This window comes from Falco peregrinus, chromosome 1, assembly GCF_023634155.1.
Source record: "Falco peregrinus isolate bFalPer1 chromosome 1, bFalPer1.pri, whole genome shotgun sequence".
In the NCBI taxonomy this organism is placed as follows: domain Eukaryota; kingdom Metazoa; phylum Chordata; class Aves; order Falconiformes; family Falconidae; genus Falco; species Falco peregrinus.
Window position 1 is genome coordinate 54195148 of NC_073721.1, and position 23724 is coordinate 54218871.

Here is a 23724-nt window from a genome sequence, read left to right on the forward strand (position 1 = left end):
AGGAGCCGGGCTGGAGCCTGAACTTGGGTTCCCAGCGAGCCATCGGCGGGCGGGAGCGCGGTGTTCCCCGCACAGCCGGCAGCTCCCGTGTCCCGGGAGATGCAGCACAGGATTGCCAAGGAAGCGCAACTCGGTGCCGCCGGGAGCCGCAGCGGTGCATGCGGTAATTAGCCTGTACTTAGCATCCCCTGCAACCGCGGCTCCACCGCGCCGGGGAGCGCTCCAGCAGCCGACTGCCCCCGTGTTTCCCCCCAGGAACCTCGGCCAGACTGGCGCCTCCCGCTGTAAAGCCCGGCCGGGCTCGCCGCGCCTGCACCGAGAGGAACGGGCGGCCCGCACGGGCTCCGGGGTACCGGATCGCCAAGCAGTGAGCAACGCGCGCAGGCAACGGTCACGGCGGTGCTAACAGCAACATGTAAGTGTGCATATACATATATATACACGGGGAAAAATAAAAACATATCTATCGCTACAGGGCTGGCCGAGCGGGCAGCGCAGCGCCTGGGAGATGCCCGGCGCGGCCGAGGCGACGGCCCCGGGGCGGTGGGACGGGGCGGGGCCGGGGGCGGGACCCACCGCCCTCCTCGGCGAGTCCGGGGGCGGGTTGGAAATGAGGCGAGGGGCGATTGGGCGGTGGGGACGCGGGGCGGGGCTGGGGCGGGCGGTGCTGGACGGGGCGGGCGGCGGCGGGCGCGCAGCTGGAATGGGGCGGGCGGGAGCGGGGCGCCCGGTGCAGCTGGCGGGGGGCGCCGGCCGCCCGCCATAAAGTGAATGGCCAGGGTGAATGGGAGGCAGTCGGCCGGCGCCCTCCACCTCCGCCCTCCCCGTGAGCCGCGGGCCGGCAGCGAGGCGCACGGTGACCGGAGAGCCGGGGGGATTTACTTTCTGACAGCGGCAGAGCAGCCCGGGCCGCGGGGCAGGGGCCAGCTTCGCCCCGCTCGCAGGATTAAGGCCGCCCAGCCGAGCCCGCATCTGGAGCCGCTGTAAGTGCCCCTCCGTCCCCGGCCTCCCGGGCGGGGTCCTCCCCTTCTTTACCCGTGAGTCCCCCGGTGCCAGTTTAGGCGTGCGGCGCCGGCCGCCCGCAGCCCTTCCGACGCCGGCGCGGGGCGAGAGCATCCCCGGCTGGGAGGCTCGGCGTGCTCCGCCCGCCGGCTGCCCCGCTCCCCCCCGGGGCCCTCTTTCTGCTGGTCCCCGCGGGGCAAGGGCCGGCAGCCAGGGGCAGGGGGAGAGCGGGCGGATCGAGCTCTGTCCCGCCAGCCAGAAGGGGTCCCGGAGCCCCGTGCCTGGCGCTGCCGCGACCGCCGCCTGCCCGCCCGGCCGCCGGCGGAGTGCCGCAGCCCCGGCCGCCCCCTCGGGGCCACCGCGGGCCCCTCTCGGCAAGCGCGGCCGGAGCCTCTCGCCGTTGCTAAACTTAGTCATTTTCCACTCGGGTGAGCGGGGCCGGGGCTGTTTAAATTAGCCGGGGCTCGCCGTAAATAACGGCGCTGCGGCTCAGCTGTCTGCAGGGTCCGGGGGAGAAGGGCGCAGGGAGCCGCCGCGGGGGGAAGGCGGGCAGCCCGACGGCTGTTGGACAGTTGGATGAATGGTATTTATGTAACGGGCTGGCTCCTGTTTACAGCAGACCCGACCTCCCTGCAGCGCCGGGGAGAGGGCGAGCCGGCCCCCGAGGACGGGGCGAACCGGCCCCGGGGCGCTGGTGGCTGCTGCGCGCTGGGGGCCCGGCCGGGAATAGCAGCCGTGGCGGGGCGGAGGGGGAGGCAGCGCCGACCCCCGCGGCAGCGCCTCCGGGAGCTCCGAGCTGTCCCGGCCGAGCGCGGCCGCCCGGCGCCGGGAGCCTGCGGGCAGGGCCGGCGGTCGGACCTCCGGGTGCTTGCACGGGGGCACGGTGCGAACCGGCCTCCCGGGGAACCCGGCCGACCGCGGCGGCCGCCCGACGGAGTCCGACACCGGCCGCTCACCCCGGGTATTCCGCGCTCAACGAGTGCGGCCCCGGGGGAAGAAGCAGCCCGCCGGCGCGGCACCCCCTTGTCCTTCCCGCCGTGCCCCTCCACGGCGCGGGGGGAGCGGCACGGCTTCGCCCCGGCTGGCCGCGGCTCTGGCGGGGGAGGGCGGCCGGCCCCGCTCCGCCGCAGCTGCTGGAGCGGCCCCGGGGGGGGCGGCGGGCCCAGTGCCGCCGAGCGGGGCACACCTGTCGGCCCCTCTCCCGGCGCCCCCGCGGCTGGACAGCTGAGGGGCCGGGCTGGCAGGGGTCTGGCTCTCCCCCGGCAGCGCCGGGGCCCTGCGGAGGCGCCGGCGGGGGTCGGGGCGGCCCCGGAGCTCCGCACGCCGTCCCCGCCCGGCCCGGCGGGTCGGTGGGTTGCAGGGTGCTGCTGCAGCGCCCCGGGGCCCGGCCGGGAGCCCCCGGCCACCTCACCCGGCTGCTGCCTCGGCCGGCGGCGTCCCCTCGCGGGTCGCCCCGGTGCCTCGCCTTGGCGGGAGGTAGCCCCCCGGCCGGTGGGCCCGCCGTCAGTGCGCTTGGAGCGGGGACTAGTGGCAAAGAGGGGAGCCTGGCATCCCCCCGGACAAGCTTGTGGGTCCTCTATGACCTGCAGGATGCAAGGGGTGAAATGGCTCAATCCCCTGTGCAGTTCGGGGAGATGCTGAAAGCAACAGCTCAGGAAGGTGCCTTTCAGGAGCGTCACCCCTGTTCCCGTACCACCTTCCGAAGGCAGGGAAAGGACCACCTTTTTGGCGATGGGATCAGGGTCTCCCTGGCTCCCCACACTCCCTCCCGGCTCCTCAGCCCATCGGTGAGCCGTAGGGATGGGTGTTTGTGCGGGCTTCGATGGTGCCTTGCTGTGAGGGACAAAGAGCTGCCTGCTGGCTCCTGAGGGACCAGCAGAGCATGGTAGCTGTTTTCAGTCTCCACAAATATCTGCAGAAGCAGAGCAGGGTTTGATTTTTTTTTTCATTAGCGAATGGTCACACCGTGCCCAGTGCTCCTTGTGGGGAGACATCTTTCCCTGACAGCCAGGAGAGGGGTCTGGGCGAGGACCGGGGTATTCCTGCTGCAACTGATGTTACTGGGTTTGCGTGACCTGCAGCCCAGACTCCCCCCCGAAAGCCCACCTATATTCCCGAATTGTCTCCTGTCCAAGGCAATGGTTTTAGAAACCAGTATCTCTGGCAGAGAAACCATTACAAGCCTCACTTAGTATCTATTATATTTCTATAAGGGCTTAATTCAGGCAATTAGTAGGTCTGCAAATTGTGACTGGATTGCAAAAGTATTGGTTAATGCACCCTCTGGAGAGTTGGTAAAAGAGCGGCATCTTCTCTGTCTGTCAGATGCTACCCAAAACCTTGAGATTGAGAGGTGAGGCTGACTTTGGAGACTGCCAAAAAGAAAAAGGCAGAAACCTGATCTAGGAGACTGCTCCAAAAGGAAGATGAGATGAGCTGGGGACATGAGGTCTGTCTCGTGACCCGGCACATGTGCCCTGGCTCTGGGGACAGGGGAGGCACCTGGGCTGGGAACGAAGTCCCGGATGGGGAGAGCTGGTGGTCTTATGCTGTGCACCCTGCATTGGGAAAGCTGCAGGCTGAAACTGTGCAGCTGTGGAGGGAGGGTGGTCAGAAATGGGAGGCTGTGGTATCTCTGAGCAGGCTCAGTGATTATCTGTCTGTTTGAAAATGGGAGATTGCTATTTACTTAGGCCCTGATGGCAGAGGGGGCAAAGCTCTCCCTCTTGCCATGGGCTGCTGGGGCTGAGGGCATCAGGCTGCGCCAAGCCCAGGCGTTTGCTGTTGGCAGGGGGACAGCCTCCACCAACTGGCATCGAAGTTAGTGCTGAGGCCGTAGGAAAAACCCTCTCTTGTCAACACCCGGCTGAAATGGGCTGGGGTATCAGATGGCTGGAGAAAGAGGATTTCTGAGGCCAGCCCGTCCGCTTCCCTTCCTCCCCTTTGTGTGCCGCTCCCCTCACCAGCACCCCTGCCCTCCTCCCGCCTCACCTCTGAATATTAATGCCTCTGGCAGATTGGATAATAATGTGACTGGGAATTGAATGAAGCTGGTTATTAGCTCTGGGCTTCCTTGGGGCATTTAAGGGAGTCCACAGGCTGTTCCTGGAGGCTCGGCAGCACAAGGGACCAGGGCTGGACTGAGCACAGAGGGGGTTGGTTCTGTAGGAAAGGATTTCCTCAAAAGCCTCATCTCCCTCCAGCCCTGGAGGAGGACAGGTACGGCAGCCTGGCCAGAGCTGCAAATTCCAGTGGGATGGTTAGCGATGGATCTGCTGTTTTTCAGCAACAATTAAATATTAAAAGTTGTTTTCAGGAAGGAACTAGGAGATCTAGCTGGGCAGAAGCTGAGAAACGTTTCTGTTATTATCAGGCTTTAAAAAGAGATGGGGAGTGAGCGAGGGGGGTCCCCCTCTCCCCAGCGGTGTCGGAGTGCTGCCCAGCAGGTTCGGGAAGAGGGTCGATCCTCCGCACACTGAACAGGAAATTTCCTGCTGATTTGCAGGGTACAAGTTCAAGCTCAAAGCCCTCATTTCTGAAGAGCTGCATCTTACAATGTCTCTCCTTGGGAGTTACCTAGCCTTTCCCCGGGCAGATCTCTGGATGCTTTAGCACGAAGGGAAACATCCCTGTTGTGCAGAGGAGAAACTGAGCTCTGGCAGAATTATCTGATCTGAGCCAGAAATACAACCTCTGTCCCCTGACCCTCAATCTGATGCTCATCTCCCAAACCACAGCTCCACCAGAAAATAAACATTTATACCCTGTTAACTAGTGCAAAAGAGAAGGGAAACGAGAACTGAATCTGCAGAAGCTGCTATTAATTTTATCCATCTGATTTTTCAACTGTTCAAAGTGTTCAGAGATGGATTAATGGGGCTGTAGCTGCTGGAGATCTCAGCTGATGTGGGGAGCTGGGTCCTGCCTGCATTAAATTAACCCCTCAAAATCACTGTCAGAGCCACTGTGATTGAGACACCTGTTTGTAAATCCCTATCAAACAAGTTCCACAACCCCAAATCTGAGAGCCTAAGAAACACTTCTATCTGCAGGATGTAGCATGTACACCGCCCTGTTTCACATAGCCCTGATCCTGCAGACTGCTCTTATTAAATAAAAGCATTTATTTGCTGCTTGGGGAGCCTCAGTGGGATGGCATGGACTGAAAGGCTCAGCGCCCACAAAGCTGACTGTAAAACCTGAAAAACTACAAAGATGAAATAAAATGAATGACCGGAGAGTTCACAGTTACTTTCACCTCTCCTCCTACCCCTTTGTGCCTTCTCCCCCTAACCCTCATTTCAAGCAGAAGCACTCCCCCTTACTGTCTTTTTCTCCCCCTTCCAATGCTGCCAGTTATGCAAGTCTAATTTTCTTAAAAAAGCTTATTACAAATGACCAGTGAGAAGCATGAGGACTTAACTGTAAATCAAGTTGACCTGTCTGTGTGTGGACATTTTTATTTACTTCTTTTTCTGAAAAACAAATAAACAGAGCATCCCTCCCAAATAAAGCAGCTCCCCACTTAGATTTGAACACACTTTAAAAGAAATCTCTTTTGTTTTAGCCATTTTTATTTCCTGTTTGTTTCTGAGCTTAGACTTGACAATGAAAACCACATGAAATTCCCTTTTTGTTCCATCAGTTTTATTTTTGGTGCCACAATATCCCAACTTCCAGTTCTACAAGTTGGAGTTATTTTTTGGTTTGGGATTTTTTTTTCTTTCTTTCTGCATGCATTTATTGCAAGGTTATTTTTTAAAGTAAATCTGTGGAAGTTTTTCTCCAAAATAAATTAAGTAAGAGTTTCTAGAGGACTAGATGTGCCAAGGTGACTGAAAAAAAAAAATCTAAATCTTTAAGCTGAATAAATTGAGCCATAAAGCTCAGTCGGGGTGTGGATCTGTACCTAACCAGGGCAAAATTCCAAAGTGGCAAAGAATACACACTTTTGCGTCCCGTTGAGAAGGGGTTTTGCAGCTTTACTTGTGTAAGGTGGGCTTTAATAACAGCATTTAAACCCCTAGTGTCTGGGCTGAGCCGTGCCCCGGGCCGGGGCGGCCGGCAGGGGTCCCGCGGGGTGCGGGGTCCCGTCCCCGGTGCCGGCGGGCGGTGCCGGGGAGGGGGGGGGGTGGGGACGGTGACCGGGCGCGGGGGGCGACCCAGGCGGCTGTGTTTTGAGACAGCTTACTTCCCTCTGCCCCATCCCTTTTCTCTCTGAACCGCTTTGATGGGATTGCCTGAGGGCCAGGCTGGATGAGTAATGAGGGCTCTGCAGCTTGTGTCCCTGCCCGCCCAAACTGCTGACCTCCCAGGGCTCCGCATGGGATGCAGCCTCCAGCAGATGGAAAACCCAAGGGTTTAAGGGAAAAAAACCACCAACCCCAAACAGACGGGCTTCGTACGCAATACTTGGGCAGTGCAGGGCATTTCAGGGTCCTGAAATTCAAACCCCTTGATTTGCTGCTTGTGGTGTCTGTTGTGCCCCCGAATTTCGGGACATGGGGTGGCTCGTCGTGGCCTGAGCGGGGCACCTGGGCAAGAGGCTGCGGGGATGGAGGGCTGCTAGCCCTCCCTGCTCGCCCACCCGCCCTCCTCACTGCCCCCCATGCGACAGCTCAGCCGTTTGCTGCGGGCACTCACACCAAGGCCAGGCGACCTGTGGGCCTGATTCTGCCAGCGCAGGCCGCCTGCAAAACGCTGCAGGATTGGACCTGGCAGTGTTTGCAATGGGGAGGGCTAATCACCTCCCTTGGCCCCTTCAAACACCGTCTGGGTAAACAGGCTGACCTTCAGGGCATGTTGCAAGGTCCATAAAGACAGAGTTGGGGGTGAGGGAGCTCCTGCATCCCTCCCGGAGCCACCCTGCCCCAGCCCTACCAGCCGCAGTATCCCAAGGAAGAGGGGAGGGATACTGCGGGCTGAGATCATCTGCTTGTTTTATTCATGGAAGCTTTAGTCCTGCAAGGGTTTTCCTGCCAGAGTGCTTTAAAAAAAATTTAAATATAAATTGCTTGGGAAAAAAAAAGAAAAGGACAAATCATCGGGAAACCTTACAGCCAGGCGCAGCAGACATCAGCTCCCTCCAGCACTGTGGGTTTGCACTTTGAGACAACACATCCCTTGGAGCGAGCCAGCAGCACCTGGGCTCTCAGTGCCTTAACCAACAGAGCCACTCGTTGGCCACGGTGGCAATGGGGCCATCGTGGCGCCCTTGGCAGTTGCTACTTTTCCCTTTGCAGCCTTGCAACCCTCTGGGGTCCACCAGGTTCTTTTAAAACAATGATCCAGCACCACCACCACCCTCCGCCCCCCCCCCCCCCCCCCAAAAAAAAAAGCACGCTTCTTTCTAGCTGCCAGTTTTGCCACAGAACAAATGTTTATGATCAAGTTGAACTTTTCCAGAAAGGATTTCTAGCAGAAGTGCTGCAGGATGGCAGACATGGGCAGCTCCACGGTGCACCGAGGTCAGCCAGCTATAAGGGTGTGACGTGCTGACGGCATGGCGGCATCCTTCCTGACCTTCAGCCTCCCGCACCACCCGCTTGATTAGGGGCTTTCTTGAGCTTGTTTACTAATTGTGAGAATCATTTACATCTTCGATAATTTCTGAGTCACCCGCTGCCCTCCATCTGCATACAAAACTCCTGACAGCAGCTGGAGTCACAGAGCTCTGGGGTCCTTGATCTCGCTATCTGAGCCTCCCTAAAATGAGCCAACTTTATGGCCGCAGAGATATAGAAATAACCCTGCCGTGCTCCTGCAAGCACAGCCCCCCACGGGAACCAGGCCAGTTTCCTTTGACTGGTGGAATAATTAGTCAAATTCATACAATCGCCCAAATAAATACAGCACCGCATACCGATGTGCTGATTCCAGGCCGTGCCACCCTTTGCCGCTGCGGGCAGCGCGTGCCCGGCCCTGGCCCTGAGGCAGGCTGCCGCTGCTCATGCCTGCCCAGCATCCTGGTTCGCAACCACTCCTGGCTCCGCTCGTGTGTGCAAGGGGAGATCATCGTCCCTCATACGTTGTGGCTGTGCAACTATTTCTCCCATGCAGATGCAGCAGATCCCGTGGTGCTGGCGCGGGTCACTTGGGAGCCAGCCCACCGGGGCTGTGGGAGCAGGCAAGGGCAGGCAGGGATGAGTGGGGTCGGTACGCGTGGGCCAGGTGAATACGGTGCTCCGCTTTAGCGGGTCCTTTGTTTCAGTTGCGAGACTCTCCCAGGCAGAATTTCTTACTGAAATCACTCTCTTTCCTCCCTTCCCCAAAACAAAGGGATTAACTTCCCCGAAGGACTTCTATTCCCCCATAATTGCAGACCACACTCTTGCTCCCAGCACTCCTGCACCACAGAGCCTCACCATGGCAGCAACTTTGTGCTATCACAATTCATTTCGGCAAAACTGAGCCTTTGCCGGCTTATTTTGTTCCAGATGCCTAACAAACAAAATAAGCTGTAACAAAGCATGGCTTTATTAATATAACTGCATAGTTTGTCAGAAGGAAAATCCTAGTCCTGGCTGATGGAGCCAAGGAGCTGAAAGCCCTGCTGAGGCAGAGCATCCCAGGGATGCTGGAAGCCCAGCCAGATGTGGCGAGACCTGCAGTGCAACACTTACAAGAGTTCAAGAAGTACGTATGTTTAGTTTAAGGAAAAAAAAAAAACCAAACAAACCAACTTTGCAGCAAGTCTGGTGGGACTTTCCTTCTGTTAGGATTAGCTCTTTGTTTCCAAATTTTGGGCACTGTTTCAAAAAACTATCCAGGTAGGCTCAGGGCAGTGCTGGGGTCCAAGGATACTAATGCATATAGCTTTAAGCCAAGCCAGAGCGCATCACCCTGCAGACCCCCCCGCTTTAGCTCAGTGGATTCACACACACGCACCCATCAGGGAGGAAGATGTGTTGTACAGGACACGGTTACATCAGGGCTCTTCCCTGGTGCAGGGGCATGGTGCAGCCCATCAAATAAGCGAACAGGACACATTCCATTGTGGGATTTTTTTGCTGCGGACATGGATATGGAGCTGTCAATCCTTGGGATGTTTCCATTGTGATAATCCTCCGGAATACAGGCAATTTATTAACCCTCTGCTGCCCAGAGCAGAGGGTTTTGGCCATCACCCTCCTCTGCAGCTGGAGGCTCCTGTCAAAGCAGAGGAAGAGAGCGGCTTGCTCTCACCTTGCAGGCTGCCGCCAGCCCCTGGGGAATGCATTAGGCCACGTCCAGCAAAGCTGGGCTTTTCCCTAGCACCTCTTATCTGAGGATCTGGAAGCACTTAAAAGAATTTTGCTTCATTGCCTCTACCAGCTCAAATAGACTCATTAACATCATTTCTAGGATGAAGGATGGAGTCCCAGAACAGCCCAGAATTTACCTACATCAGAAGCCAAGTCAGTGACAGCTCCTAATCTCCCCATCCTCTCCCCACCTCGTGTAATTAGGAACTACTCCGTGGAGTCACACACAAAGAGAAGAGTGGAAACAGCCTGGACACCCTCCTCGGAAAGCCAGCCTGCGGGCAGGAAGGGCCTGGGCTGCTGCGGTTAGCATGGCACCACGCACAGCCGGCAGTGCTCTCGCAGCCCACACTGCGTGCAGGGCAGTGCCAGGCAACTTGCTCCAACAACAGTAAGATACCAGCACCGCAGGGAGCTTTGGCAGTTCCTGCTGATGGAAGGAAAAAACACCCAAACCACGTTCCAGGCTTCAAAGCAGGACGCAGCACTGTGAAACCACCCAGTGCCAGAGCTCAGGGGTTAGTGCCCAACTGCAAGGACTAAATCGAGAAATAAAGTTTATTATAACCTGTGACTCAGCCCTTGCTGGAGGTCGATGATCCATTTCTGAGCGTGCACCCAAAAGCGCTTCTCAGCCAGCCTGGGGCTGGGTGAGGTTTTTGGAGGCAGGCAGCTTGCTCCCTGTCCCGTAAATGGCTCTGCGCTCCGGGCCACTGGCTGGCTGCTGCTGCTGTTTATCTTCCAGTGATTAATGGTCACTCTTGGTTCCTGCTGCAATTCCATTAAGATTAGAGACTTAAAGCTACACTGAGATGTTTAGCAGTGGGTGACCCTGGTCTCCCCATAGTATATTTCTATAATCTTGAGGAAACTAAGATTAACTCATCTTGTGTCCCATCATCCTTTTTGCTTTCTAGCTGCAGGGAAAGAGCCCTCTCACAGGCAGCACTCATGCTGGCCAGCAAAGAGAGCCCAGCTTTCGGGTCTCTGTGCAATTTGTGTGCTGTGCAGGCTGTGGCACGTGAAATCGCAGCCTGCAGGCACTCAGATGGCACCATCCCCTGAATAAATGCACGTATCTGGAGAACTAGATGCTCTTCCAGGAGGGGACAGGTGCAGCCTCAGCCCCTTCCCTATTGACATGGGGCAGAGGAGGCAGCAGGGGCTGCGCCACCTTAGCTGAGCCCCTCCTAGGGACCAAAGTACAGTGGCAGATCATCTTCCTGAAAATGTACAGTGAAATAGTGTCCCAAATGTTTATCTCTGCTAAAAGTAAGCCAGCACACGGGGTACACGAGCATGAGGGGAGTGAAGCAATCGGCCAGACTCCATCAGGAATCTTGTGACTCCCAGCATTTTGACTTCTGGGATTGATGGAGCAGGAAGAGACAGCTCTGACCCCAAGACATCTAGTGTAATATCATACCTTCACCTCAGGGGTGGAAGAAAGAAACGACACTGCCCCTCACTGATTGCAGAGCACCTTTCTGCCTGAGGGATAATGCTGGAGCCTTTGGAGATCAGCCATCCCAAGCAGAGGCTGCAGCCGCCCCGGCTGAGGCGCAGGCAGTGGGGGAAGCTTGCAGGTCCGCAGGGCTGTGCCTGTGCCAGAGGGAGCCCGCTCAGCTGGGCTTCTCCTTCCCCTGGGTCACCCCAAATGTGCTGCTGCCCGGGGACCCCAAGTATCAGGCCTCTGCTGAAGCGCCCTGGCATGCCCATGGGAAGCCAAGTAACATCAAAACAACCCGAGAGACAGCTTTTCCCCTCCAAAGCAGGGTCAGCAGGTAGCCTGGTCCCCGATAGCAGCAGAGCAGGGAGTTGAGCAGCATGCACTTGTCAATCTGAATGCAGCTCTCAGCAGGCAGCATCTACATCACAAAAGCCACCACTATAATTAGCCTTGCTTGGCTCACTGTCAGCCTTTATGTTTCCTTCCCACCCCTCCCAAAAAAACCCACAACAAGCAAAGGCATCTTTGCTCCCGGGTGATGGAGCAGCGCGTTATGGAGAGCCAGGAGAGAGGTCACAGGGACCCCTGCTTGATCTTTTTGGGTAAATGAGGTTGTCTGCCCTGTGTTGAAGTGCCCTCCTCCTCCTGCCCTACTGGCCCTGGCTTGGGCAGCCTGGCGCTGATGCAGAAATGGAAAGAGGGTGAATGTGAAAGGAGCAAAAACCTAGAGCCAGAGCTGCTTTCCTCCCCCTGCCCTCCACCGTGCCTATGGGGCATCACACAGGAGCCCGGGAGAGGATCACATAGGTAGTGACTAGAAGAAAAGGTGTGTTTGTAACAGGTTTGGGAACCTTTATCTTGGGAGCAATTACGTACATCGATGGAAGGAGTTACAGGCGCCAAAGCAGGCTGGGAGCCAGGGCTAGTTTTACAAAAGTGAAACCTCTGAGCAAGCCTGGCTGCATGTTACTAGTGCAGGAGCTTTCCCTAATGAAACCATTCTTTTGTGTTAAAAGAAAGTGAGATGAAGACGCAGATGCAGGTGATAAATTTGATTTTGCCTAAAGACATTTTTGAGGTGCCAGTTTCAGTAACATCCCAAGACCAGGCAAACAACTTAGTAGAAATGCCATGAAGGTTCAGCGTTGACTTTCTTAATGTCTCTGCCTACAGCGAGATCTAGCCTACACGGAGGAAACCTTTAATTAAATCTGAAAGGGCTGTATAATCAAGAATAATACCTACAGTCATTTGTGACAGTGGCATGGGGTTGCCTTTGGGTAAATGCATCAGTACAGAGCTCATATGCTGCCCCCATCGCAGACTTCTCCTGCGGTCCTTCGTAACCATGCTGAGCAGATACCCCTCTCCTTTTGCTTCTCCATGACCAGCTCACAGCGAGACAAGAAGGCCTGACTTAATGCCGCCACATAGGGCACATGCAGTAGGTATGTAATTACATATATACATACACTATCTGCTCTCTGAAATCCTCCTCATTATAAATTCAGTTCAAAAAGTGGAATTGTTCTGAGCCACAAGTCCCTGTTTCAACTTGAATGTGGGCCACACTTTAAAACCAGTTTTAATCTCGGTGCCCATTGCATCTCTGAGGCAGGCCAAGCACGCGATGCTGTGCCCGGGGGCTCGGATCAGCCTTGTAACCACTGCACTGCTGTGGTTCAGGACAAGACATGAATTTTCAGTGCTGGGACTGGGTTCCCCCGAGCCTTCTACCTTGTGTTGTCATTTACACCTATGGAACTAACCGTAAAATACTCCTCCCCCTGGTTTTCCCACCTCCAGTCTAGTTTGCACAGATTAAAGCAATGCAAGCCATGCAGAAAGAGTCTGAAAGCAAACAGGACCTGGTGCAGGAGGACACTGTCCTTCAGTTACAGCAAGGCAGGAGTCTGAATTCCTCCTTAAATCTGGTCCAGTACAGAGTCAAGCCCTAGAAGAGAGGAAATTGTGCTTGACAGATGCAATCATATGCAAATGGCTATAGAAGAGGGGAAATTATCATCTACAAACATTGGGCAGAAATTCCATCTGCCGCCGCCTCAAGAAGGGCTCTTAATAAATTCTGAGACAGCAAAGTGACACACATCTTAATCAAGACTTAATCCATGGAATTAATTCACTGCGCGTTTCTGCATAATTCCAAGAGTAATGCTAAAAGCCATGGCAATATCAGCAGCAGATGGACTCCCCCTACTCCATGCAAAGGTATTAAAGAAAACACAGCCCCTGTCACATCACTCCGTGTACGTACACATGGCAAAAAGCAACAGGGCTGTTCCCTGCTGCTGCCAGGAGCTTACACAGCCAGCGGACATCAAAGGTCAGGCTTGCTGCGAGGTGCAAATGGAAACCAGCCTCACGCCAAAGATGGAGCCCCTGCCACTTCTCTCCCGGAGGAGAGGAGAAGCCCGGAGCCAGGCAGAGCTCTGGGAAACTGGCACTGTGTCCCTGCGTTAGATGCTGCTTTTGGAGAGCGCTGATTGAGGCCAGTGTTGAGACAGATTCATCGCGCCCAGGAAGGGCTGGGGATGGAGGTCAGGCAAAGGGGAGAGCAAGGGCAACTGCCGGGGGTTTTGTGAGCAAGATTTGCTGCAGAAACCAGGCAGAAAACCATGAGAAACTGCTCCCTGCCCTCTTGCCACAGCCTGGGGAGCACGCTGCAGGTACGGGGGTCAGCCTTGCCAAGGGCCCTGGTGGCAGCCCTGCTCAAATTGGCAGGAGGCTTTTGACAGCTCTGAAAATACATTCTTAGTCACTGTCATCCATCTCCAAAGGAGGTGCAACAGCTATGTGATTAATCACTTGTTTACATGTCTAAACACTAGCTAGTGCAGTCCAGGCGAAATACTACCTTCCGCAGGCTCCCTCCCCACCACGCATGGATCCAAGGGCCAGGCAATCCTTCTCCAGCTAGAATCCAACCGACATCCACCTGCGGTTTGGAAGTCCCAGACACCTGGACCAAACCCCCTAAACCCAGGCTACAGATCCCGGCACAGTGCACTGGCTGCTGCTGTGCTTTAGAGTAAGAGGCTCCCTGGCTGAGAGGGCACGAGCTGGGGTGACTGGGAGCTGCTGGCCCAGCCTTCAGAAGCCACCACACGTGCACTGGTGGCAGGACATCACCGCACATATGGCGGGGCTATGATCCAAAACTCCAGCTACGGGCTAACGTGGGGCCAGCTCACCTGTCTAAAGCAATACAGCTGGGCTGGTAGCGCGCACTGCTTCTTCACGAGTGTCCAGCATGGTCCAAACCAAAGTGCTCTCAGCCAAGCTTTTCTGGGCAATACAGGTGGAGGGTGAGGGGCTCCCGAGGAAGAACACAATGAGAAGAGGTGTGGAAAGTGGTGAGAGAGGAGTCCCAGTGGTGTGTGCAGCTGCAGGGAGCAGTGCTGCCAGCTTCCCAGCTGGGATGCTTTCAGCCAGGGGATGTGGCTCACAGGAACAGGACAGTCACTTGAGGGGACACGGGGAGCCTTCAGCCAGGATGACCTGCGGCTGGAAGTGAGCTGCTGCTGCAGCCAGGATCATTCATTCCCAGGCACCCAAGGCTGTGTAACATGATTCCCGTGTTGATTCAGGCTCCAGAGGTCCTTATGTACCCCAAAGGAGGCCACTTGCAGTGCCTGGGTCTCTGCTCCTGGCAGCAGCTGCGTGGGCAGCCGTGCCTTCCTGCTGGTGCACGAGTGCCTTTCTTCTCGATGCGTGTGCGTTACGCCTGCGCTGGTGCTCTCGGGACAGCTTTCCTTGGGCTTGACCACTTTGTGGAGAAGTGAGGGAGAAAGAGGAGGGAAGCTGGGCAGGGAGGATGGGACAGGAGGGATGTCTGGGGAAGGTGCTAACAGCCCTTGGCTGGCCCAGAACCACTTCCTCAGATCTCCATTACACAGCATGCTCCTGGCGTTGCTATTTCAGTCTGAATGTCACCTATAAATTGGAGGCTCTTTCTCTGAAGGCTGCAAATAGAAGTGTCACTAGACAATCCTTGATTTATAGGGAAGCTCAGCAGAAACCCTGGTATGTCCGTGTTCCATCCAGGAAACTCTTAAGAGGTCAAAGGATCACACAGGGATCCTTTGCTTTTCCTAGGCTTTCCCTCAAAGGTTGGCAAGTCCCTCCCAGAGGGATTGGGGAGAGGTCACATACACATATTCATCTCCCTAATCACCCTGTGCCTGTTGCTTTTTCAGATTCCTCCACCACCCATCGCTGCCCCATGGATTTCAACCTGCTGGCAGACGCGGAGGCTCGCAGCCCAGCCTTGTCTCTCTCGGACTCTGGGACCCCTCAACACGAGCACAGCTGCAAAGGGCAGGACCACAGCGGTGAGTGCAAGGCTCAAGGTGCAAGAGGTGCCCTAATCCATCCTTGTGGGTGGTCCAGGTGGCCAGTGGCTTGCAGGAGCCAGCTGCGGTGCTTCTGTGGACACGCTGAGTTCCTCTCATACCACGAGCCAGCGGAGTGCTGTGGCAGCACAGCCATTCCAGCAGGCTGGAGGAAGGCGCAGGGGTGCATGTGGCAGTGACAGCCACCTGGAAGGTGAGCATGCCATCCCGGTGATGGGGCTGCCTGGCCCTGGCTGCAGGAAGCCCCTGCTCACAGCAGGCACAGCTCACGGCAGGCAGGAGTCAGGCAAGCTGGGTCACTGCCCAACTGAGATTGTCTTGTATTTGCCTGAAGTGGGTCCGCAGAGTGGGAGAGCTCTCCCCGCAACGTGGGAAATCTCATCCAAGGTGCAGAGGGCTACACCTAGTTATAAACTGGCCTTTTTAAAAAAAAAACAACAAACCAACTGTGTTTAAATTGCTTAGGTTAAAACTTTCCATGCTACAGGTTAACCTTGAGCTGAACTTCCCAGGTTCAGGCAATAAGAAGGAAGAGAAATACTGTCTTGCCCCTGCTTTAATTGATGAAGTCTGCTCTCCGGTGCCTTGGTGCAAGGCTCCGCAGCGGGCTGCTGCCAAGGAGGTGCCTCTGGCCATTCCCAAAGGCTGAATCAAACCCCAAGTCTACCATGTTCTTTATCAGGCTCCAAAGAAGAAACATCACCATTCACACCTGCTCAGAAATCAGCTACCAAATGCTGTGGCTTCCCCTGGATTTTGCATCTGTCCTGTGACCAGTCCATCCCTTGTTGCTCTGGATGCGGCAGGACAACACACAGCTGCCAGTGCAAGGGCCAGGGACAGCCTGCTGCCCCCCACGTAAAGCCTCCAGGCTCACCCATGTGCAAGTTAATAAGCATAATGATGCAGATTAAAATTCCCTAGAGTAAGTATCGTGGAGGGAGTTACACTGGGATAACTATGGTCAGAGAATCCACCGGCCAAATTCCCCGCTGCACACGTACCTTAGTTGGGCACATCCCCAAGCTCAGTGGCTCCTCGTCAGCTGCTTTGGATGCACGGCGGTCGTCTCCATTCAAGTGGCCTTCCCGATCAAGCCCACCCTGGCACGCCACAGAACTGCCAATTTAGGAGCTGACTTTTTTTTCCATTAGGCATGAGCAGCTAATTCCAGCTATGATCGCAGTCGTTTCATTGAGTGGGCGAACGTGCATGAGATATATTCCACATCCTATTTTGGGTTGACAATAAATGCTGGGTGCCTGGCTATGTCACTCCCCACTGTCTTAAATGGTCTAGAAATAAAATGGTTCTGGGAGGTGGGTGTTCGCCAGCCCTACCTGCACTCAGAGGCTGGCAGCTCAGAGGCCAATGGCAGCCACGTGTCACCAGTGCCAGGCAGAGCAGAGTGTGCCACAGGGCTGCGCTTCTGGCACTGCTTGTCTCATCTCAAGAGAGCATCCTCCCTGCTCCTCCTTGGCTCTGCTTCCTCCATCTGCAGAGTAAGAGACTCTGAGGAAGGGAGAAGAAGCCTTGCTTGTCTGGGCTCAGCTCTCAGGGATGCTGTGTCCCCTCTAGTGGTGTGGTTTGTGGCACCTCCTTCTGTTAGGTTTCATCAAGCAGCACAGGGTCAGAGGGAGAGCAAGGGTGAGGAGGGAGGAGCTGCCTTGCATCTCCCTGTATTCTTCTCCTCAGCATAGATTCAGGGCACCCACACCGTCCATCCTTCCTGCGGGGTCCCTTGTCTTCTGGAATTGCCATGTTTTTGGTCCCTGCTGCAATGCCCAAACTCTGCACCATTTAGAGGGCATTTTTCCCCTGCCTAGGTGTAGGGGAATGAATCTGGGTTAATTAGCATTGATAATATACAGCTGTGGGCTGGCTTCAGGAGCGGTGGGTTGGCTGGTGTAGACAAGGTGCAGCTGTGGCTGGTTCTGTGAAGCGGTTGGGCAGCCAAGGAAGAGAGAGGAGGAAGAAGCAGAGAGAACATGTGCCCTGAGTGAGGAGAAGGCAGCAGAGGGATTGTCATGAAGAGTATGTTGGTATGAGATAGTAAAAGACCTTGTTGCAGCTTGATAGTTTGGAGAGTGCTGTGACACCTAGGGAAGAAGCAGAAATGAGACAACACTCCCTATAAGCAATGCTCAGGAAGAGCCACACATAGTGGGTATGGAAACAGAGAGGGCAATAAGAAGAACATGTAGCTGCAGAGATTTTTCCAGCCTCAAAGTCAGGATTCCTATGTCTCCTTCAACTTTGCAAGATTTATGGAAAGTTCTGCACCAGAAGGTTTGGAGAAGACCAATACCAAAGCAAGATACTTGGTGACCTCTTCCACCCAGATGCAGCCCGTAGGCCAGTGGTACTTCCACTATATTCTCCTTCCCTCTTGGCACAGTTTCTTCCTGCATGAAGAAGGGCAGCCCCGAACAGGAGCTCGCGGTTAGGGCACAGCCTCCTGCTTTGCAGTGGCCCCTTCAGAAACCCACGTTTGTCAGGGGCTTCTGTGGGAACATATTCCCTGTGTACATCAGGGGCCCTGTTAACCCAGGCTCAGCAGGTGAGCAAGCAAACTGAGTAGCGGCCCTTCACCTGCACGGAGCCACTCCTAATAACTAGCTCAGACATGCAATCACTCCCCTTTTAATCTGTTTTAGAGATGGATAGTGTGGGAATCCCTCTTCCAACACTGGCTTAGAGCACTGAGCTAGAGAAACCAGATTTATCTCCTTGGCAAGAGTCACTACAAAAAAGATCCACCTTAAAAGCATGCTTCCAAGAGTTCTGCTGAATGTGGGATCCCCACATGAAGATGCTCACTGGAAGGAGAGTACCATGAGTCCACAGCCCACTCCTACCATACCACTTTTCAGGACCTATGGCTTCATCTGTTTCAAGAGTGCACTTGAAGGTCTCGCGCGGGTACCCCCTGGCTGGCACCATGAGCTGCCCTGGCTCTGGGGACAGCAGGCAGCACCTTCCTGCCCAGCAGACCCAGCCTGCGCCCTGCCGTCGTGGGCAATGGGCAGCTTGCTCTCTGCGCGTTGGCCTTCCTGCTGTAGCATTACAGGTGCTGCAGAGGCAGCTGGTGGGGAGCCCGTGGGGAACCCACCTCGTGTCAGTCAGCACAGCGCCTGCCTGTAGAGCAGACCTTTTCCGCCCACAGCCAGGCTTCCCTCCACGAGGAGCGAGTGCCTCTCCCGCCAACGCTCTCCGTGGCTCCATCGCTCCTTTGAGGGCAGGTGCAGGGAGGGTTTGACCAGGAGCAGCAGGGAGAGGTTTCCTGGGCTGCCACGGGAAGCGGGTAGTGGCACTAGGGTCCTGGGACAGCAGCGTGTGGCCAGGCTCTGTTAAAGCACCAGCTGCTGGGTACAGCACCGCCCTGCAGCAGAGTCCTGTCTCTGTTGGGGCTCAGATGTTTTTCAACCTCTCTTTTAGGCTCTTTTCCATTAAGCTTTTATGGGCCATATTTTTCCAGAGCTCGTCCATCTGACTTTAGGAACCTTTTTTTCCTTGCCCAGCTGTATTCCAGGTTACTGTCTTCCTGCCTCCCTGCTTTTTAAGGGGCTGTACAAGACACCTTCCATGTTAGGATTTTTCTGGACTTTGAAACCTTTTAAGCTACCTTTCACTTAAAAAACCCCACAACCAATGAGCAAAGCCAGGATTTTTTTTAAAGGTTGTTCTCCCAGATGCAACGGTTTGGCAACTGTTTGCAATAATTTCTTAGTTTAGCTGAATATTTCCCACTATAAAAGATCTCCCTCCCTGCTGAAAAACTGATTTTCAGCTGGAACTGCTTTACCTTGCTTTTAGATTGGAGGAAGGAGGAGGTAAATATCAGAAACTATTTATTTTCACTGGAAATTATTTATTTTCACTGAAATAATGTTCTTCTATGGTGTCTTGGTTTGGTTCCCAACAGAATTAAGCAAGCTGTAGCTTTCCTCCCTGTAGTTGTCCTCCATGGATTGCCCAAATGTGACATTTTCTTTTGATGATGGAAGGTGTAGAGGAATGAAGCTGGGTTAATTAATATTGATAACATACAGCTGTGGGCTGGCTTCAGGGGCGGTGGTTTGGCTGGTGTAGATAAAGTGCAGCTGTGGCTGGTTCTCTTAAGTGGTTAAATAGCTCTGAGGGGGGCAGCCAAAGAAAAGAGTAGCCAATGAAGAAAGATCTGGAGAAGAACACGTGCGCTGGGTGAGGAGAGATGAGGAGAAGGCAGCAGAGGGACTGGCATGGAGTATGTTGGTATGACATGGTAAAAGACCTTGTTGCAGCTGGATAGTTTGGAGAGTGCTGCGACAGGAAGGTGTTTGTATTTGCATTTGCATTCTGCCCCTGTTTGCAGAGCACTGACAGCCCCGGGTGCAGCTGTGGCACAGGGAAGCACCTGGCTGCCCACCTCCAGCCATGGCAGCCCAAAGCTCAGCATTGAGGCCTGAGGTTGGTACCGAGGAGGTGGCTAGGCTGTGCTTTCCAGTTAGATACCAGCGTGAATGCTGGGGAGTTTCAAAATGTCCATTTGAGGGGCAATGACATGAAAGATGCTGCCTTTAGGAGGGGGATCTCTGAGCGAGGAGAAGGAGGGCATGGGTGGAAGGATGGGTAGCTGCTGGAGACCTTCATGGCCAGGTCTAAGAGAGGCCTTTTCCTACCTTTTAAAGACAAGAATATATGCACCTAAGTCAGAAGGCAGAGTTGTCAGAAGGAAGGATAAAAATTTGCGCTCCTCAGATTTAGTCAATTTAAAAGCCTCAACTTGCTATCATTGGCGATTTTCCCTTTTCCCATCACTTGTCCACAAAAATGCTACTGGCTCTTTTGCTGCAGCACGAGTGGCAATTCCCATGCCATTTTCTAAAGGGCACCTTAGGTAGAGAGTTTTAAGCAGAGCAAGAAGCTGCTGATGTGGGTAAATTCTGCCTCTATGACCCACCTGAACTACAACAAACGAAAACCAGAGACTGAAAGTTTGGAAAATCCCAATCCAGTCATTTGGAAGCTGGCATCCATTACAGCAGCTAAAGAAGGGCAAGCCATGCTGCATCGAGGGGCTGTTGGTTCTGGTGCAGGGTGGGTGCCTGCTGGCGAGGGAGACTGGGCCGTTCCTGTGGGTGCAGCAGAGTGGGACCTGACCGAGCACATGTTGGTTGCCCCATGGATGGGCTCCCTGAATGCATCCAAGCCCCTAACTTAATTCAGGGGCTCTCTCCCATCTTTCTGTTTCTTGCACAGACACCGAGAAGTCCCAGCAGAACCAGACGGACGACTCCAACCCTGAAGACGGCTCGCTCAAGAAGAAGCAGCGGAGGCAGAGGACGCACTTCACCAGCCAGCAGCTCCAGGAGCTGGAAGCCACTTTCCAGAGAAACCGTTACCCAGACATGAGCACCAGGGAGGAGATTGCAGTCTGGACCAACCTGACGGAGGCACGAGTCCGGGTAGGACTGCAGCCCTCCCACCTTCCCGGGCCTGAGCTTGTGGGGAGAAAGCTGCCTATGATACAAGCCACCACCAAGCTGTCCCCAAACCAAGGAAGGAATTAGGGGCACTAGAAGATTTCCCTGTCTCGAAAACACGTCACCAGGCTCTGCACCCGAGGTGTGACACATCCAGCCACACGTACCCCACGCTGGAGGTGCCTTCCCCATCCAGTTTCACCTTGCAAATAACACAGGGAGATGCGAAGCCCAGGCTCTGCCCCCAGAGCCCCACCAGCTGGCTGCCCTGACCCAGCAGACCCCTTCCTTGCAGGGCCATCGTCCCCTGCCTCCGCCTTGCTGGAGGGCACTTTTTGGGGTTCCCAAACCACTGTGCAGTCACAGGCGTAGCATGGCAGGGCTCCAGTTGGAGTGAGAGCTTCTCTCTGCTACTAGAAATATGAGTTAGCAGCACCATGAATAGCCTTCCAGCAGCTTCCACGCTCTAGGAAGTTGTATTGTTTGAGTCCCTCCAACACTAACAGATTTTCCTGTTAGAAGACAGACTTCTAACACCCCACCCCAAGCTGGTCCTGAGGTGAAGTCAAAACAAGAGAGGTTATTTCCTCCACTCAGCAACTTTCAACACATATCCCCCAAATACTTTGCTCCCAAGTCACATAACCCCAACCCCTCCTCCTAGGCTGTGGTCACTTGGAAATACCACAAGTGTTTTCCTCCCTTTCCCCCAGTATAAAGGGCATCCTCTTGTTGAGCAGGGTGGGCTGTTCTCTATGTTGTAAAGTGGCAGGGGTTGGGTTTTGATTCCTGCTGGGAGGTGACCCTGCAGCCCAGACACCTTGCTGCAACCCTTTGCTGATGTTCAGTCCCCCAGCTTCCTGGGAGCACCCCTGGACCTGCAATGGCTCTTGTATTGCTGGGCAAAGAGACCGGGGCAAGGCCCCTTCCAGCGACAGCCCAGAACTATTCCTGTCCTCCCCCTCTCTCTCTTGCAGGTCTGGTTCAAAAACCGCAGGGCAAAATGGAGGAAACGGGAGAGGAACCAACAAGCTGAACTGTGCAAGAACAGCTTCGGAGCCCAGTTCAATGGACTGATGCAGCCTTATGACGACATGTATTCCAGCTATTCCTACAACAACTGGGCCACCAAGGGGCTCGCCACCAGCCCGCTCTCAGCCAAGAGCTTCCCGTTCTTCAACTCCATGAACGTCAGTCCCCTCTCCTCCCAGCCCATGTTCTCCCCCCCCAGCTCCATCGCCTCGATGACCATGCCTTCATCCATGGTCCCTTCCGCGGTGACCGGAGTACCGGCGTCCAGCCTCAACAACCTGGGAAACATCAACAACCTGAACAGCCCGAGCCTCAACTCTGCTGTCTCCTCCAGTGCCTGTCCTTACGCCTCAACAGCCAGCCCCTACATGTACAGGGACACGTGCAACTCTAGCCTGGCCAGCCTGCGGCTGAAGGCCAAGCAGCACGCTAACTTCACCTACCCGGCGGTGCAGACGGCAGCCTCCAACCTGAGCCCTTGCCAATACGCCGTGGACAGGCCCGTATGAAGGGCTGCCACTGCCAACCAGGGACTTGACCTTAGCCTGACAGAAGGAGACCTTTAGCCCCACAACAGCGTGCATCCTACAGAGAATGAGTGAACAGGAGAGAGCTAGAGAGAGCAAGAGGCGAGCAGGCAGACGGACCTTTATGAAGATTTGTCTAACTATCGTATGGTGAATTTTGACTGTCTTTCCCCTCCCAACCCCCTTCCCCCCTTGCCCACCAAACCTCCTCCTTCGTGGTAAAGAAACCAAAACAGTCTACTGGGAGCCCCACAGGGAAACAGAAGCCCTGATGTGCGGGGTGCCTGACCCACGGGCAGCAGAACCAAGCATGTTTCCATCTGCCCCTCCAAGCCCTGCAGCAGTGAGCTCCCCAAATCCCAGGACAGCACGGGCAGCCACACGCCACCCCTGCAGGGAACAGCCAGGGACAGGACAATGTGGGTGCTGCCATTCGGTGCTTGGCCAACCCCTTCTCCCTGTGTGTGTGCAAGATTTCAGTTAAAGGTGTCTTGCTCACTTATTTATCATGCAGCCAGTAAGCTGGAAAGCCTTGTCTCAGTCAATTGGCATCTCTCCTTACAACACGTACACATGCATGGCCCTTCAGACTTGAAGTGTTTAGGAACTGGGAGTTGTAAGAATATACAATATGTGCCTGTGTGTATATATATCTCTATATCTACCATATATATACACATATACACACAAATACATATAAAGACATTAAAAATATGCTTTTTTGTTTTGTACATGAAATGACCTACAAAGTAGACCTTAAAACCAAAAACCCCGTCAAGCAAACATATCCGCTGCAGCGGCGTCCTGTCTGTCATGCTTTACTGCTTCAGTCATTTCCAGTCAGACAGGAACACCTTTGCCCGTGTGCATCCAAAGCATCCCCTTTTGCAACAATCAGCACCCCCTTGCACATCTCCTTCCCTTTCCCTTCTCCAAATCCCATTTCCAGAAAAGATAATAAAATAAAAGTTGGCACAATCCCGTTAAGGCTTCTGCCTGTCTGGTTATTCAGAGCATGAACCTGCGTCTGAAGACTCAGAAATCAAGCACCAGCAGCCCAGGCAAGAGGGAGCAGCCTTGGGAGCGCCAGCCCAAGGCAGCCCAAGTCAGAACAGGGACCTGAGGTTTGGAGATGCCGTCTTGGTTCCTCACAAATCAAACCACTGGCTCCTTGGGGCAGCAGAAGCCCGCAGCGCGGCGGGGAAGACAAGCCCCCTGCCTGCTCCCTGCCTGTGTGCACCCGCTGCAGCAGGAGGGTCGAGCCCCTCCTGGGTCAGGCTGCATGGGGCCAGTGGCCTTGGGCTTGTGGCAGCCCAGGGCAGGGGAGCCCCTGCAGTCACTCCCGCTCCCAGCAGCAGTGCCAAGGGAGAGGCTGGCTGCAGCAGCCTGCCCCGGGCGGTTTCTTCTGGGAAAGCTGTAGAACAGAGGCAGCTCTCCTGAAACGTATGTGCGCCGGGGGGACCTGCTGCTTCAGCCAGTGCAGAGGGATGCAGTGGGTTTCCCCAAGGACCTGAGGAAGCAACACGTGCAGCAGGGGAGCAGGACATCCCTACCCAGTGCAGTCTCCTTTCCCTTCGTCAGGTGCATGCTCCAAGGGGAAAGCACGACCCTGATATTTTGCTTTCCTCTTAG

General features: G+C 55.1%; 1 protein-coding gene across 1 annotated transcript; it reads left to right on the forward strand.

The window, feature by feature from the left end:
- Positions 1-728: 728 nt before the first annotated feature.
- PITX3 (paired like homeodomain 3) lies at positions 729-23060 on the forward strand. Its single transcript, XM_055816194.1, has 4 exons — positions 729-983; positions 14913-15047; positions 20310-20515; positions 21511-23060. Exons 2-4 carry the CDS (start codon positions 14939-14941, stop codon positions 22072-22074), a joined length of 879 nt encoding a protein of 292 aa, XP_055672169.1. The 5' UTR covers positions 729-983; positions 14913-14938; the 3' UTR covers positions 22075-23060.
- Positions 23061-23724: the final 664 nt, after the last annotated feature.